General features: G+C 44.9%; 2 protein-coding genes across 5 annotated transcripts in view; one reads left to right on the top strand and one right to left on the bottom strand.

Annotated features, from left to right (window-relative positions):
• The window catches only part of LOC117410622 (Fanconi anemia group M protein-like), a 54152-nt gene that overhangs the window by 5281 nt on the left and 32886 nt on the right, over window positions 1–15985 (top strand). The gene's annotated exons all lie outside the window — the stretch shown is intronic.
• Window positions 967–9149, bottom strand: LOC117410761 (heme-binding protein 1-like). The gene is made up of 5 exons (XM_058992054.1): window positions 8586–9149; window positions 5109–5203; window positions 3655–3796; window positions 2780–2963; window positions 967–1967 (listed from the first exon to the last, which is right to left on the bottom strand). The coding sequence occupies exons 1-5, from the start codon at window positions 8806–8808 to the stop codon at window positions 1796–1798; spliced, it is 816 nt and encodes a 271-aa protein (XP_058848037.1). The 5' UTR covers window positions 8809–9149; the 3' UTR covers window positions 967–1795.

The raw sequence follows: 15985 nt of genomic DNA on the forward strand, positions 1-15985 counted from the left end.
AACTGTTACATGATCTGCAGATGCAGGTCACTGAGGACAGATTTACTTGTCTAAAAACTTGACCTACATTACTTGAAGTTATTTCACTTTTAATCATATGCAACTTTTTCACAAAACTAGAATTTCCCGGACAGGGTAGCTTGAGTTCCTGGTACTAAAAACTAGCATTGCTACTTTGAGAGTGTGTACAGAGAAGGACAGATGTGGAAGACTGTAGTAAAGGGACACAGAGGAATTCTATTTGAATGTAAAGCTGAGCACAATTGTAAAGCGCTACAGCTTTGGGTATTTTGGTCGGTTTCCTCCCCAGTTGCACCCTGCCTCCCCTTGCCCACCCCAGCCTAGTGTGTACCTGGCCCCAGGCTACAGACAGGCATGCTGTGAACACTGGCATGCAAGATGTTTCTGTTTGGAAATGCACAGCGAGCAGTACTGTCTGATGTTGCGCTTGACCTTTTTAAAATCACTGTCATGTGGCCCTGCAAGGATGGTTCTGTAACAAGACTCCCATTGCTTAGCGCATCGAAGCAGGTTCATGACACTTCTGAACGCAGCTCTACAGTCTGGCTTAGTTAGTGACTCTCTCAGAAAGGCTACCTTTACTTGATGAACCTATTTCAGTGTCTAACAACGTGCATTGGTATAATACATGGTTGTATCTGTCTTCTACCACTGAAGTGTAGTTTATGGACTTCATCTCAACTCTAATAGGAAATCCTGGAATGGCTCCAATCAGGGTCCAGTGGGAGTTCATCCGTGAATTGCCTTAACAAACCCAAAGCTGTATAGTGCTGTACCCGGAGTTTTATGGATCTGCACTGAAGTTTAACTGACGACAACGGCGAGCTGAAGAGGCTTGGGGACGCTGCTATGATTTCTTTCAGCAGAGGGTTGTTAAAAATCCGCTCTGTCTGAACCTGACATGACAATTCCCAATGATATGAAATGTACAAGAAAGCTCCACAGTTCAAAGCAGTCCAGTTTATTGCCATGTTTCATAACACAAAAGCATTGCGAAAAACCTCTAACACAAGTGCTTAAAATGCATGAGACCAGCGCCACTTTCTGTTTTTAATTCAAATGTATTAGAAAAAAAATCACACAGCAGATAAAAATACTTCTAAATGTTTTAATTGCTCGTCTAACAAGTCATTTTTTTTTTTTTTTAGTTTTGAATACCTAAACCCTAATACGCTAAAAATGAATAAAAATATAACTTTTTGCTTTCTTACTTTTAAGCTGCAATACATACACGTATACACGCACCCACACATACATACATACGCACGCACCCACACATACATATGTGCACATACACGCGTGCACACGCACACGCACGCACCCACACGTACACGCACACGTCGCACACTTCAACAGCAGAGTTACAGAAGGTCTGAATATTTAACAACAATAGTGGCGGTATCAGTGTGGATAACATTCGTAATACTCTGACCCACAGTAACACACTGCTGCAGTGCCCACCTTACCCTCCTTCTGATTCTTTTAGTAGTAGTCATTAAAGCAGCGGTGCACTCGCTAACACTGAGACAGAAGTAATGCCTGCTAGGAATCTGAGAGAGGTGCGTGCGTGCAGTCTGCTTGTGAACATGGCTTTGAGGAATGCCAGGGGAGGGTGTCAAACAACATGCTTGATTGTCGTACAGCCAGCTGGGTTCAGTGATTCTCAGATTTGGTTTTTATGGTTTTTCGAAACACGCCGCACATTAAGACATGTAAATAAGTTATCTACTTCGTGTGTGTGTGGATGGCGTGCCTCTTGAAGGTGCTGTCCCTGTCATGGCCTGTGCAGGACCCAGATTTCATTGCTTCGGATGGGGGCGGCTGGATTGGTGTATCCGGCCACGATGAAGGAATCCTCCATGTGGATCTGTGGCATGTCCAGCGCCTCCACTAGCAGGTTGATCTCGTTCAGAATGGAGCCTTCGTTAGTCACGCTGCTGAAGGATCTGAAACCGAGCACAGGGAGCTGTTAAACTTCTACCCAGGACCAGCATTTGAGATGCAGCGGGTCAATGGGCCATATTTACAAAGCACTTCCCACCACTGGACCATTTCTTTTATAAAGTGAATATTAAACTGCTAAGATTACAGAACTACTGTAACAAAAAAATAAACAATAAACAAAATGCATGTAGGAGCTTCTAAATAAACCTTCTGGCTTATTTATTTGTCATTTTTAAACATCAGTGTTTCTTTTAACAAAAAACCTAGCATCCTGCAAAGTTACTGCATTTAAAATAGTAGTGTTAGCGCAGGACTGCTTTGCATAGTTTTGTGATTGTAATCCACAGGTTACTTTTCCAAAACAATCCAAGGCATTTGGCTTCTAGCCAGTTGGGCAGTATGAGCGGGCAGGTGCTGTAGTATGGGCAGGTGCTGTAATATGAGCAGGTGCTTGTAGTATGAGCAGGTGCTGTAATATGAGCAGGTGCTTGTAGTATGAGCAGGTGCTGTAGTATGAGCAGGTGCTGTAGTATGGGCAGGTGCTGTAGTATGGGCAGGTGCTGTAGTATGAGCAGGTGCTGTAGTATGGGCAGGTGCTGTAGTATGAGCAGGTGCTGTAGTATGCCAACTACTCCTTTTGAGAATTTGAAGAAACAGCTTCTGGGATAATCAGTTGTCTGCTAGACTAGGTTGTCAAGACGGAAGGCAGAATAAATTGGGTCAGATTGCTCTTCAAATTGCAGTGCCACACCCCCTCAGTGAATCGCAGAGCCACGCCCCCTCAGTCGAGGTCTTGATTTTAAGCAGTGCTTACCTTGTGTAAATGATGCTGGCAGGCCACTCTTGGATGACGATGTCTGTGTCGTTGGGCTGCGGCGGGTGATCCTGGTGCTGCGCTGGCAGGTGGTACGCGACGATCACCTCCCGTGAGAGCAGCGACCGGGACTGCTCCGTGCGGACCACTGTCACGATGGGGATCGTCATCCCCAGATAGGAACCTGGACCAGCAGAGCATCGAAACCTTTAGACTGGGTGTGTGTTCCACGCATCACAGAGAGCCATTTCATTTAGCATTTCCATCTCTGTGTGTGTGTGTGTGTGTGTGTGTGTGTTTACAGGAAGATTATCAAAGCGTTTCGCAAGGGGTAGCAGATCATTTAACAAGAATTGAATTTAAAACATCTGCCTAAAATTAATTTGGCTAACAAAAATATAATGTGCTGACCTAAAATAGTATAATTAATACAGACCATTTAAAAAAATCCATAGCAGCACTCAAGTCCAAATGCAGGATTTCAATAATCTTTTGAATAGTCGAGACTTTGTTTAAACTTGTATTTGTTTGATAACGAGGAGCCGAGCTATATTAATCAATGACAACGTTACTTGAGAACTGTTCTATTCACTGGCCATGTGCACTTGTACTGTATCAGCAGTCTGTGTTAAACTTGCATGTAGAAAATGGAACAAGTAATTGTAGGGATTGATGCATTTAGTGCAGCAGTCCCATTCCGAAACACCAGCATGCTTTGTTACAGTAGTCAGTTAAACAGCAGCAGTACTGAGATGTTTAAAATAGACATGCTCTGTGTGAGGGCTGTCAGAGGACGGGAGTGGAGTAGCAATGCACTGTGCAGTATCCCAGCCCCTTCAAGACTTTCCCATTAAGAAACCCTTGGAATGTGTTACCTGATGAGTTTTGCTCACAGATGTATCTCATGAGCTTCATGAACCCTAGGCATATGCTCTGCTCGTACTTCTCTTCCTGCACTGGGATGCAAGCCCACTTGGCTTTCTCATAGTGCCGTTTCTCATACAGTATTTCTCCACACTACAAAAAACACAGAAAACCAAGAAGGCTATCTTTAGTGATTCCAGAAAGAGAGGAGACGAGCTGCGCTGCACTTCACTGCAGCCAGGTCTTAATCCGATAGGCTGGCACTCTTCAACATGGAGATGAAAACACGCTGAGCCTGAAGTGAACCCTGCTTGAGGCTGTGTACAGAAATGACTAAGAGGAGGCAAAATACCCATGTCTGTTAGCAACCCAAACACAACATGAAATCTGCTAATACATTCATGGACCTGAAGAACACAGAAAACACAGGAAGCCAGTGTAGTGACCTTAGAACTGGAGGAATAGCACAAATAGACTCCTGCAGAAACCACCAGGGAGGCTGAATGAAGCCTTTCAATTGGATTAGCCATTGTTTCTATGGTTACTGAGGTCGAGTCTGGCTGTGCCCGGTGGGTGAGGTCAGAGCAGACACCATTAGAGGTTACTCCCGTAGATGTGGTTTATTTTGTTACTTCTTTATTTTTTAAATGGAGATGTGTGCGTGCCTGAAGCACAGAGCCGAACAGGCTGACATTGATCAGTTTTTTATTTCTTTAAAACAATTGCTCTTTCAATACTGAATGCCTTGGTGGTAAGCCTATTAGAAACTGGTATTTACACAGTCGCTTACATATAGGTTACAGTCTTTGCTGCGCTACATTTTACACGTACCTGTATAGAACTTGGTAATGAAATACCTACGTGTGCACGGTACGCAACACTAGATGCACAGGACTGCGTTTGTGGAGCTGTAGCCCTTCATGCCACATTCCTGTTCACATGTGCTTTTGTTGGTATAATAGATACCGATTTAGATATAAATAACATTTGGCTACTTCTTGCTTTTGTTTCACAACTTTCAACACTTCACATTTCTACCGTTCTCAGATTTGTCATCTAACAAAAGCACTGGGGAAACCGTGCGGAATGTAGCTGGAGTACAGAGCATTCCCACTTGATGAGTTTTGCTCCTCGAACCCTGTATCCCTTTGCTGACCTCTCAGAGCCCCTGCCCTGGGGGTGTCTCCATCTGCAGTGTTACTGGACATTCAGAGCGTCTAAGCCAGTGTCGCTCTGATGATCATAATTATAGATGAAATCAGCCGCACCTGGTTCAATGACTATCTGATGATGATGAACTAGATGTTTTGATTTCTTTGAATTGTGATATTTTACAACCCCCCTGATCTAAACTGTAGTAAGTATTTCCTCTTGGCTGAATTGTGCTTGACCGAGCGATTCTCCGAGCGTTCCTGAAGCCTGTGATGTCCTGTGTAGTCTAGCCCTTCCCAAGCCCGAGTGGTACCTTTTCTTTCCGGGTAATCAGTGTAAAGGGAACCTTCTCCCGGGCTGCGCTGCTATGGTTGTTGGTAGTCAGCTGTTGGATCGGCACAGCCATATCTGTAACAGACAAGTGGGGGAAACGTACAGGTTAAAAATATCTGGAGCAGACAAGGAGGAGGAGGAGGGGAGGGGAGGGGGAAACGTACAGGTTAAAAATATCTGGAGCAGACAAGGAGGAGGGGAGGGGAGGGGGAAACGTACAGGTTAAAAATATCTGGAGCAGACGAGGAGGAGGAGGGGAGGGGGGGAAACGTACAGGTTAAAAATATCTGGAGCAGACGAGGAGGAGGAGGGGAGGGGAGGGGGGAAACGTACAGGTTAAAAATATCTGGAGCAGACAAGGAGGAGGGGAGGGGAGGGGGAAACGTACAGGTTAAAAATATCTGGAGCAGACAAGGAGGAGGGGAGGGGAGGGGGAAACGTACAGGTTAAAAATATCTGGAGCAGACAAGGAGGAGGAGGAGGGGAGGGGAGGGGAGGGGGAAACGTACAGGTTAAAAATATCTGGAGCAGACAAGGAGGAGGAGGAGGGGAGGGGAGGGGAGGGGAGGGGGAAACGTACCAGTTAAAAATATCTGGAACAGTCAGGGGGGGACACGGGACTCGTACAGGTTAAAAATATCTGGAACAGTCGGACTGGGGGGTTGGGACACACGTACAAGTTAAAATGATTGTGAACTCTGCAGCTTGGAGCCTCCTCACTGCATCACACTCTTTGCTTGCAGGAGAGCACGGAGCTTAATAATCAGCTGTCAAAATAGTTTTGAAGTAGGAAACACACACCCACAATTTAAAATGAATTGGACTTCATTGTTATGAGAGTTGAGTTACCCAGTGATTTACCCCAAACGAAAGATCTGGACAGTGCACCGGCGTTCGGATGGTTTAAAATAAACATATATGTATTCTGTGAACTAAAAATTGTGTAACGTGGATCGCTTTGCCATTTGTATTAGTCAAGCAGTGTTTTGTTTTGCTCCACCGTCGCAGGATTGATTCAAGTGGAAATAAGAATACTAGACGTCTGTTTAGTGGACTACAGGAATGTTTGTTTGGTCGTTCTGGTCTCTTTGCAGCCCTCTGCACAGCGCTTGAAAATGATAAAAACAGCAGCTGAGCTGTGTCTGCGGTTAATCAGTTTAAAGAGAGGAAGACTGGAGCAAACCATCTGACACATTGTGGATGGTTTGCTCCAGTTAAATAAAGCAGTTAAATAAAGTGTTGCACGAAGAGGGGTCACACATTTACAAAACCGCAGCAGAGCGACCTGGCATTACTGCAGAGCATTTTGAACAACAGTCATACCGGGGCATTGTGTAGCAGGCTGGATCATTTGTATCCACACGTCTCCACCAGTTTCTGGGACTTTAAGATAAAAACATCACCCTCTCTGAACCACCAAGTGTTCTGATGTTCTTTCAAGGGTGGCTCTGCTGTATCTGTTCTGAATGCAGCGAGCAGGGCAGCATGATTGATCAGTGGCAGTGTGAAGCACACATATGGCTGGCTGGCTGGCTCCCAGTTTATGTGTTTAATCCAGTTACAAGTACAGTAACTGTGTGTTACAAAAGGTAAGCCTCTCGCTGTAACATAAGGGCTACTTATTTCTGTACAGCTCCTGTGTAACGAGGCAGCTCTGCGTACTGTAGCGCAGATTGTGAACTTGCTCTTCCTACTGGAACTAGTGAGTTCAGGAATATTGTTTTCAGCATCTGGGGATGCAATTTGTTGAAGGTGCTGACTTATAAGAAATGAGATGGTTTTTTTTCTGGAAATTGCCATTGCCATATACAGTAACTGCTTGAAGTGAATTACTAAGTATGAAGGACATTCATTGTAATTGTTTTAATGTAATCCCTGATGAAGACAGGGCAACGTCTGCCAAAGCATGAAGCATCCTGTCCCTGAACCGTGAATAAACCTGCACTGCTAAAAACAGCAGGGGGGAGCGAGCTTTCAGACAAACACAGCTGGGGGATCAGCCTCCATTAGCAGGGGGAGCGAGTCCAGGGAGCGAGCTTTCAGACAAACACTGCTGGGGGATCAGCTTCCATTAGCAGGGGGAGCGAGCTTTCAGACAAACACTGCTGGGGGATCAGCCTCCATTAGCAGGGGGAGCGAGTCCAGGGAGCGAACTTTCAGACAAACACTGCTGGGGGATCAGCTTCCATTGGCAGGGGGAGCGAGCTTTCAGACAAACACTGCTGGGGGATCAGCCTCCATTAGCAGGGGGAGCGAGTCCAGGGAGCGAGCTTTCAGACAAACACTGCTGGGGGATCAGCCTCCATTAGCAGGGGGAGCGAGCTTTCAGACAAACACTGCTGGGGGATCAGCCTCCATTAGCAGGGGGAGCGAGTCCAGGGAGCGAGCTTTCAGACAAACACTGCTGGGGGATCAGCCTCCATTAGCAGGGGGAGCGAGCTTTCAGACAAACACTGCTGGGGGATCAGCCTCCATTAGCAGGGGGAGCGAGTCCAGGGAGCGAGCTTTCAGACAAACACTGCTGGGGGATCAGCTTCCATTAGCAGGGGGAGCGAGCTTTCAGACAAACACTGCTGGGGGATCAGCCTCCATTAGCAGGGGGAGCGAGTCCAGGGAGCGAGCTTTCAGACAAACACTGCTGGGGGATCAGCCTCCATTAGCAGGGGGAGCGAGCTTTCAGACAAACACTGCTGGGGGATCAGCCTCCATTAGCAGGGGGAGCGAGTCCAGGGAGCGAGCTTTCAGACAAACACTGCTGGGGGATCAGCTTCCATTAGCAGGGGGAGCGAGCTTTCAGACAAACACTGCTGGGGGATCAGCCTCCATTAGCAGGGGGAGCGAGCTTTCAGACAAACACTGCTGGGCGATCTCTATATCATGTTTGACAAACAGGCTGTACTTTACATACACTATTTTGTACCACCAGGCTGCATATTTGGTATGTACTGTATAGAGCAATCTTGTACATTTCTTGTACCTTGTCACCTGTCCTACTGTACCACTGTGACCTCCCCCTTATACATTTAAATATAACTGTATCCTAATACCTGTGCAACAGCCAATACAACACATTAAAAGCGTCCCTTATCCGAGATACACACACACATACACATAATACCTGTGATCTGCTTCATGCACGTATTTTTTTTTTTGGTTTACGACTGTAAGTCTGCTAAGAAATAAATAAATAAATAATAATTCTCCTTTACGCATGCATCAGTAGTATGCATCATTCGTGTAGTCCCTTCTCTAGCTTTCACATACACTGTATGTAAACCCCTAGGTTGTCTCTATATAGTATGCATCACAATGCATGCTACTGTATTACCCCGACACTGAAGTGTTGCGTGCCTTGTTGTTCAGCCTGTTTTCTGCACCTTCTGTAACCAACGCGCTGTACTTTGCGGTGCTTTGCCTCTGCCTCGATGATCTCCACTCCCCTTCCTCGTTCCCTTACCTGTGGGCACATCCACCTGGTGCACCCTGCCGATATCCTGCCAGTAGTGGAGCAGCCTGCCCTGCTCGTCCTCCATGGGCTCTGTGTCCTCTTCCACGCTGCCGCTGCCGTGGCTGTGGCAAGCCGAGTCCAAGTCCTGGTCATCGCTGAAGGATTCCAAATCTTCCAGGGTGATCATCCCGGAGCCGGAGCCGTTTAACCGGCAGCCTGCGCTCGTCTCCATTGATTGAATATGTGTTTTATGTATAGATTAGAAACACGTTTTAAACTTGTAAACCCTTTTTGAAATGCTGTCGTGTTTCGTTTTGGGTTTGCACTAGTTGTCGAATTTTAACGCCCCGTGTTAGTTTGCTGTTGTGTTGAGATCAGATTACTGTGCTGTGTACAAATAATAATTTTGTCTAAACTAGTAAAGTGATTCAAACCTTATTCTTGGTATATTGCATAATGCATGTCCTTGTATTAAATATGTATGTGATGATCCCCACGGCTGGGGCGACCTCACCTCGGTTTATAAGCAGCAGCAGGCAGTCACGCGGGACTCTGCTGTCTCTCACACGCACTGTACCCACTCTGAGAAAGGGGAGGGGCGCTGGGTTCACGGTTCGGAAACTGATAAACACACGCTTCGTGTTTTTCCGGCGATGGGCTTCGGCAGTGGCTGTCACTTGCGTTTGTGGTCACCGCTGCAGCGGGAGACATGCGGCGTCCTGACGTCCTGTCAGCCTACAGCAGCTGGAGAACACATGGAAGATTCTGTTCATCGCGTGCTTTTAAAAAGATATCGTTTTAATGTGGTTACATTTTAATAACAATTGTGCTAAATGTGTGTCGCTGGACTGGCTTGCAGTCTGCTAGTGCCAGGACTTTGTGTAGATGTTAGCTGGTATTGTACTCGGTTCGTGCGCTTGCAAGGATCCGCTTGGTTCAAGATAAACGCTTGCAATCAAAATAGCGATGATACAGCGCATAGAGTAAAATACACTACTGTATTCTGATTGTAGTATCAAATGCACTTATTATTATTATTATTATTATTAATAATGACAAATAATATTTATTTATTGCAAGAGTCAGCAAGGTACAGGTATTCGAGTTGATTTAATTTTAATACCTGTTATCTATGTATTTTATCTCTTTCCTTGTATTTTCTTAATGCCCCCTGTGTGGAGTGTCAGGATCTATACCAGGGTTTGTTTCACAATACAGAATGGTTATTGTTTCACAATACAGAATGTTCTATACCTGCTTTTTATTCAGATATGAGATACGTTGGCTTTGAAAAACAACTCCTATTGTATCCGAGCCGTGGAGAGCATGCCCTGTTACATCACTGCTGTTCAGTCAGGAGATGAAGAGCTTCGGGCCATTAGCAACAAGCCCTTCCTTTCACAAGCTCATTGCCAGCTCTTCAGAAGTCCTCATGTTAATACGCCAAATAGATTTATTTTAAGGCCACTTATTGATTAAAACCTGAAAGTAATTAAGAAGTGAACTCGTAACAGGAGCCTCACAGCGCACAGTAACAAAAAACCATGCAGCCTGTGTTCCGACGTAATTAGAGACTGCTTTAATTACACAGCACCGAGAGAGAGCTCACCTACCCCAGCTTGTACATAAACATTATCAAACAGTATTAAAAACTTTAAAAACAGCTGCTGTAACCCCGAACCCTCGACACTTCAAGTGCAGTATAGAATAGCAGCTGACAGGAGCACAATCAAGTGCAGTATAGAATAGCAGCTGACAGGAGCACAATCAAGTGCAGTAGAGAATAGCAGCTGACAGGAGCACAATCAAGTGCAGTATAGAATAGCAGCTGACAGGAGCACAATCAAGTGCAGTATAGAATAGCAGCTGACAGGAGCACAATCAAGTGCAGTATAGAATAGCAGCTGACAGGAGCACAATCAAGTGCAGTATAGAATAGCAGCTGACAGGAGCACAATCAAGTGCAGTATAGAATAGCAGCTGACAGGAGTACAATCAAGTGCAGTATAGAATAGCAGCTGACAGGAGTACAATCAAGTGCAGTATAGAATAGCAGCTGACAGGAGTACAATCAAGTGCAGTATAGAATAGCAGCTGACAGGAGCACAATCAAGTGCAGTATAGAATAGCAGCTGACAGGAGTACAATCAAGTGCAGTATAGAATAGCAGCTGACAGGAGTACAATCAAGTGCAGTATAGAATAGCAGCTGACAGGAGCACAATCAAGTGCAGTATAGAATAGCAGCTGACAGGAGTACAATCAAGTGCAGTATAGAATAGCAGCTGACAGGAGCACAATCAAGTGCAGTATAGAATAGCAGCTGACAGGAGCACAATCAAGTGCAGTATAGAATAGCAGCTGACAGGAGCACAATCAAGTGCAGTATAGAATAGCAGCTGACAGGAGTACAATCAAGTGCAGTATAGAATAGCAGCTGACAGGAGCACAATCAAGTGCAGTATAGAATAGCAGCTGACAGCACAATCAAGTGCAGTATAGAATAGCAGCTGACAGGAGCACAATCAAGTGCAGTATAGAATAGCAGCTGACAGGAGCACAATCAAGTGCAGTATAGAATAGCAGCTGACAGGAGTACAATCAAGTGCAGTATAGAATAGCAGCTGACAGGAGCACAATCAAGTGCAGTATAGAATAGCAGCTGACAGGAGCACAATCAAGTGCAGCAGTTAACATGGTGTCTGTGATCGCTCATTGGCATTTGCCTTTTTTTTGTGTTGTTGCTTAAAGTGATTTCTCAGTCGGCACACATCTGTACCCAGCCTCTGTTATCCAGAGTGGTATACGTTTCATCCAAAGCCAGTAATTAACAATTGAACAGACGCAGAGTCTGTGTTGAAAAGCTGTTGTGCCCTGCAGGCGATGTTTACTTTTATATATTCAGATCTTTGTATATATTAATATGCACTTGTGAGTATCTGAAGGCTATCTCTTGGGAAGCATTTGTTAGGAGATGTCACAGTGACCTGCTTTCCCCCGGGACTGACCCCTGCAGCGTGTTCTGTACAGTGTTTCCTGCTTTCCCCCGGGACTGACCCCTGCAGTGTGTTCTGTACAGTGTTTCCTGCTTTCACCCGGGACTGACCCCTGCAGCGTGTTCTGTACTGTGTTTCCTGCTTTCCCCCGGGACTGACCCCTGCAGCGTGTTCTGTACTGTGTTTCCTGCTTTCCCCCGGGACTGACCCCTGCAGCGTGTTCTGTACTGTGTTTCCTGCTTTCCCCCGGGACTGACCCCTGCAGCGTGTTCTGTACAGTGTTTCCTGCTTTCCCCCGGGACTGACCCCTGCAGCGTGTTCTGTGCAGTGTTTCCTGCTTTCCCCCGGGACTGACCCCTGCAGCGTGTTCTGTACAGTGTTTCCTGCTTTCCCCCGGGACTGACCCCTGCAGCGTGTTCTGTACAGTGTTTCCTGCTTTCCCCCGGGACTGACCCCTGCAGCGTGTTCTGTACAGTGTTTCCTGCTTTCCCCCCGAGACTGACCCCTGCAGCGTGTTCTGTACAGTGTTTCCTGCTTTCCCCCGGGACTGACCCCTGCAGCGTGTTCTGTACAGTGTTTTCGGCTGGGGTGTAATTACTGTAATTGCTGTTGCTGTTATACTAGTATTTCTGCGTTGTTTTCAGTCTTGCCACAATTAGTCATTTTTCTCCCTTTTCAAAAAAAGGAGTAATTTATAAAAATAATATACATATATATATATAATATATAATGTGTCTGAAAGGACATTGAAATCCTCCTCCTTTGTGTGCTCTGGACTGTTTCTATGAGGTTGTGTTTCCTCTAGAGTGTTAAGCCTGTGAAGGCAGGTCTTTGTGTTGTGTGTCTAATCACTGCCTGTAATCTGTAATCTCTCGTGTTTACAAGCTCCTTTCCTTCTGCCTGCTATACTTCTTCAGCAGGGGGTTTTGTTCATAAGATCCACAACTTTCATTTTTTTCAGGGCATTGCAAGCTTGCACTGCTCAGTGCAGGTTAATGGTTGTGACGATGAAGCGTTCTGAAGACATGCAACACCAGGCAGCGTTTTCAGGAACCCTACGAAGCGACTTGTTGTGGGTGAAACTCCCACTCCCACTCACAGAGACACTCACACACCCCACATGCACACTCACACCCGCACTGAGACACACTCCACACTCACATACACACACACACACACACAGCCACACACTGAGTGAGTTGCTTGAAGCTGCCAGCAAGCTGCCTTCTGCAAAGTCACCTTGTGCATGTTGCTTGACAGTAGGGCACAAGTGGGGACTTGTGTAAGAACATTGGTTTTCTCAAGCATGATGTGACACCCTGTTCTCATCCTCTTATTGCAATGTTGCTTTTAAATGAGCCATTCATGGAAGGGAAAAATAACTGCATTGGTTTGTAAGGCCATGATAAATATTTCTTCAAGCACTCCAAATACAGATTATATATAATCATTTAAAAAAAAAAAAAAAAATTATTAGAATCAAGGAAACAACCTGTACAAAATGCCCCCCCTGTGCAATTTTCAATAACATGAAACAGAATACCTTCCCTTCATATGAGAAAACTGTTTAACATGCAGCCCATTGAATTGAATAGAAAAGCAAGGGCTGGACATGAACCACAAAGCATACGCTTCAAAGACGACCGTCTTATAATTCAATAAAGAGCAAGCTCTGTAGTGGAGAGGCAACTAATCTCTGATGCCCTTTCAAGCTTGCAGTTGCTCCCTGAAGGCAGCATTGAATTTCATACTTCATCTTGTTTGCAGAATATTTTTTTCAGGACTACAGTAATCTTAGCCACCATCATGCTTGTGTAGCAGATTAGCTTCTCATTAATCAGATTTTATTTCCAAAATATACAGAGTTCAAGGATGCTCTAGATCTGTACAAACAACATCTGGTTAAACCCTGTTTTCTTTTCGGTTGCAGCAAGATCAGTCTGATCCCTGCTTACTGTAGCTCTTCTTGTGGTGCCTTTCCAAAATAATACAGCAGCCAAAGCATTTGTGCTGTACGGTGACTGCAGATCCGACCACAGCCAAAGCGTTTGTGCTGTACGGTGACTGCAGATCCGACCACAGCCAAAGCGTTTGTGCTGTACGGTGACTGCAGAATCGAGCTTCTCATGTATCTACAGAACGGATTGTCTGATTCTGATTAAACCTGCTAAGGATTTTCTTAAGCACAAGTTATTAAGTAATACACTGTATGTATGTGTGTGTGTGTGTGTGTGTGCGTGTGTGTGTGTGTGTGGGCAGGTATTGCTATCAATGTGCGGACAAAATTTGAGAAAATGTCCCTACAAAGATAGTAACACCTGAAAAAAAGACGTTGTGGGGGCGTCCGAATTTTGTAAAAAATGTTTTTAGGAACTATATATGCCTAAATATTTCGTTTTTTTAATTGACTTTCACCCTGTGTAGAGTTTTGTCTGACTGGAGTTTGAAATAGTAAATAAAAATTAGTGAGAGTCAATGAGAAGTCCCCACAAATATAGTGTGTGTGTTTTATATATCTCTCTATCTCTCTATCTGTCTATCTTGCACTTCCTGTTTAGCTGTTTATGTCACATCTTTCGATTCACGTATGTAGGGGTGCAGACACATTTGACACATAAATGCTGTTTAGGTTTGGTAGGCATTATTTAAATTGCATTTAACTGTATTCAGTGGCAGTTATAGGGTTAAGTCCGTTGGCTCTCACTCAAGTATGTACGAGGACTGAAAACGACTCGGGTGGGTGGAGCAGTAAATGCATTGGGCATTGCTATAGAGGTGTAATGAAACCTCAACAAGTCATTTCAAGTAGGCTTAGTCAGCCTATTGGTCTACAGGGATTGCAGCTGGGCAAGGTGGGGGTTTAGTGATTATTTATGATTTGTGATTGACACACTGGGTTAGATTCTTAAAGCTATTTACTTCAAATTGTAATTAGAACAGAAAGAAAATAAATAAAAGTACCCAATAAACAGGCCAGTGTTCGGCTACATGACATGACTCTGTAGACCCTAAACTTGAGGTTATTTACAGCTTCCTGCTGGCAACAGGCAATGCTTTCATGCCTGCTCCAACACGTCCCGTCAAGCCCACGAGCGGCTCTTTCTCTCTTCACTGTTGCTTCTTGTTTTGAATGCCTCTGAACTGTCTGGCTGATATTAATCAGGGATGCTTCAAAACCTTATGGGCAGCAGTGTGGAGTAGTGGTTAGGGCTCTGGACTCTTGACCGGAGGGTTGTGGGTTCAATCCCCAGTGGGGGACACTGCTGTTGTACCCTTGAGCAAGATACTTTACCTAGATTGCTCCAGTAAAAACCCAACTGTATAAATGGGTAATTGTATGTAAAATAATGTGCTATCTGTATAATGTGAAATAATGTATAATGTGTCTTGTAACAATTGTAAGTCGCCCTGGATAAGGGCGTCTGCTAAGAAATAAATAATAATAATAATAATAATATAATACAGCACAGTACTGTAGGTTGTGAGAATAAGCTGATCCTGAGAACTAGCTATGTCTGGCATACTGTTTGTTTCAATAATGCGATTTCAGCAGCACACATAATCAGGCTTATGCACATGTATATGTACAAGCCAGTACAAAGTATCCCCTGCTAATAAGATTTCACCATGCTGTCCTGTAATGACACTGCAGCGAGCAGCAGATTCACACTGCAGGGGGGCATCGGGGTGATGTCTCAATCGGGACCTAGATATTCATTTTAAACCTGCAAATCACAGCTGTCGCCTCTGAAGCTTTTGGGTTTGTTGAGAATGGTTTTCTGTTTGATGGTCCAGTGTTGTGCAGTAGTCTGGAGCAGCCCTTGACACACTCTCAGTGTATCGCATTACAGGAATGGTAAAGATCCAGTCTCAAATTTGCAGTATTAGTAGTGTTTGTTAGCTGTAATAAAGTCTCTCATTGAGCTGCCCTCTTAGCTAAAACAAGCTCTCCCAGAAACAAACAAACATGCAAACAAGAAAAAGTATTAAAAACAAAACAATTGTGAGCTGCAGAATGGGAGGAAGAGTGCCTTTGCTACTGGACAGTCCTCCAATTACTACAATTATTAGGGGCCTCTAATCACTACAGATCTGTGTGCAGTTCGATCAGCACAGGACGCTGCTACGGGTTCAGAGTAGCCATGATCTGAAAAAGCAGAAAGCGGGCTGGGCTGTGTGTGCTGCACCACCATACTGTCACGTACGGGAGCTGGAGCCTCTGAGATCTGTTATGTAAGCACTCACACTGAGACCAGAGCAGGGTTTACCAGCTGTCAGTGCAATGGGAGCAGACGGCAGCGCTGTGAGCTGTGACTTGAATTGAAAAATAAAAAGGGAGCTTTTATTTAGAAGGGATATTTCAAGACATGTACTGTATGCTTTATCGTCTGTCACTGTAAGAGGTTTGATTTAG

Source organism: Acipenser ruthenus, chromosome 18, assembly GCF_902713425.1.
Source record: "Acipenser ruthenus chromosome 18, fAciRut3.2 maternal haplotype, whole genome shotgun sequence".
Classification (NCBI taxonomy): Eukaryota; Metazoa; Chordata; class Actinopteri; order Acipenseriformes; family Acipenseridae; genus Acipenser; species Acipenser ruthenus.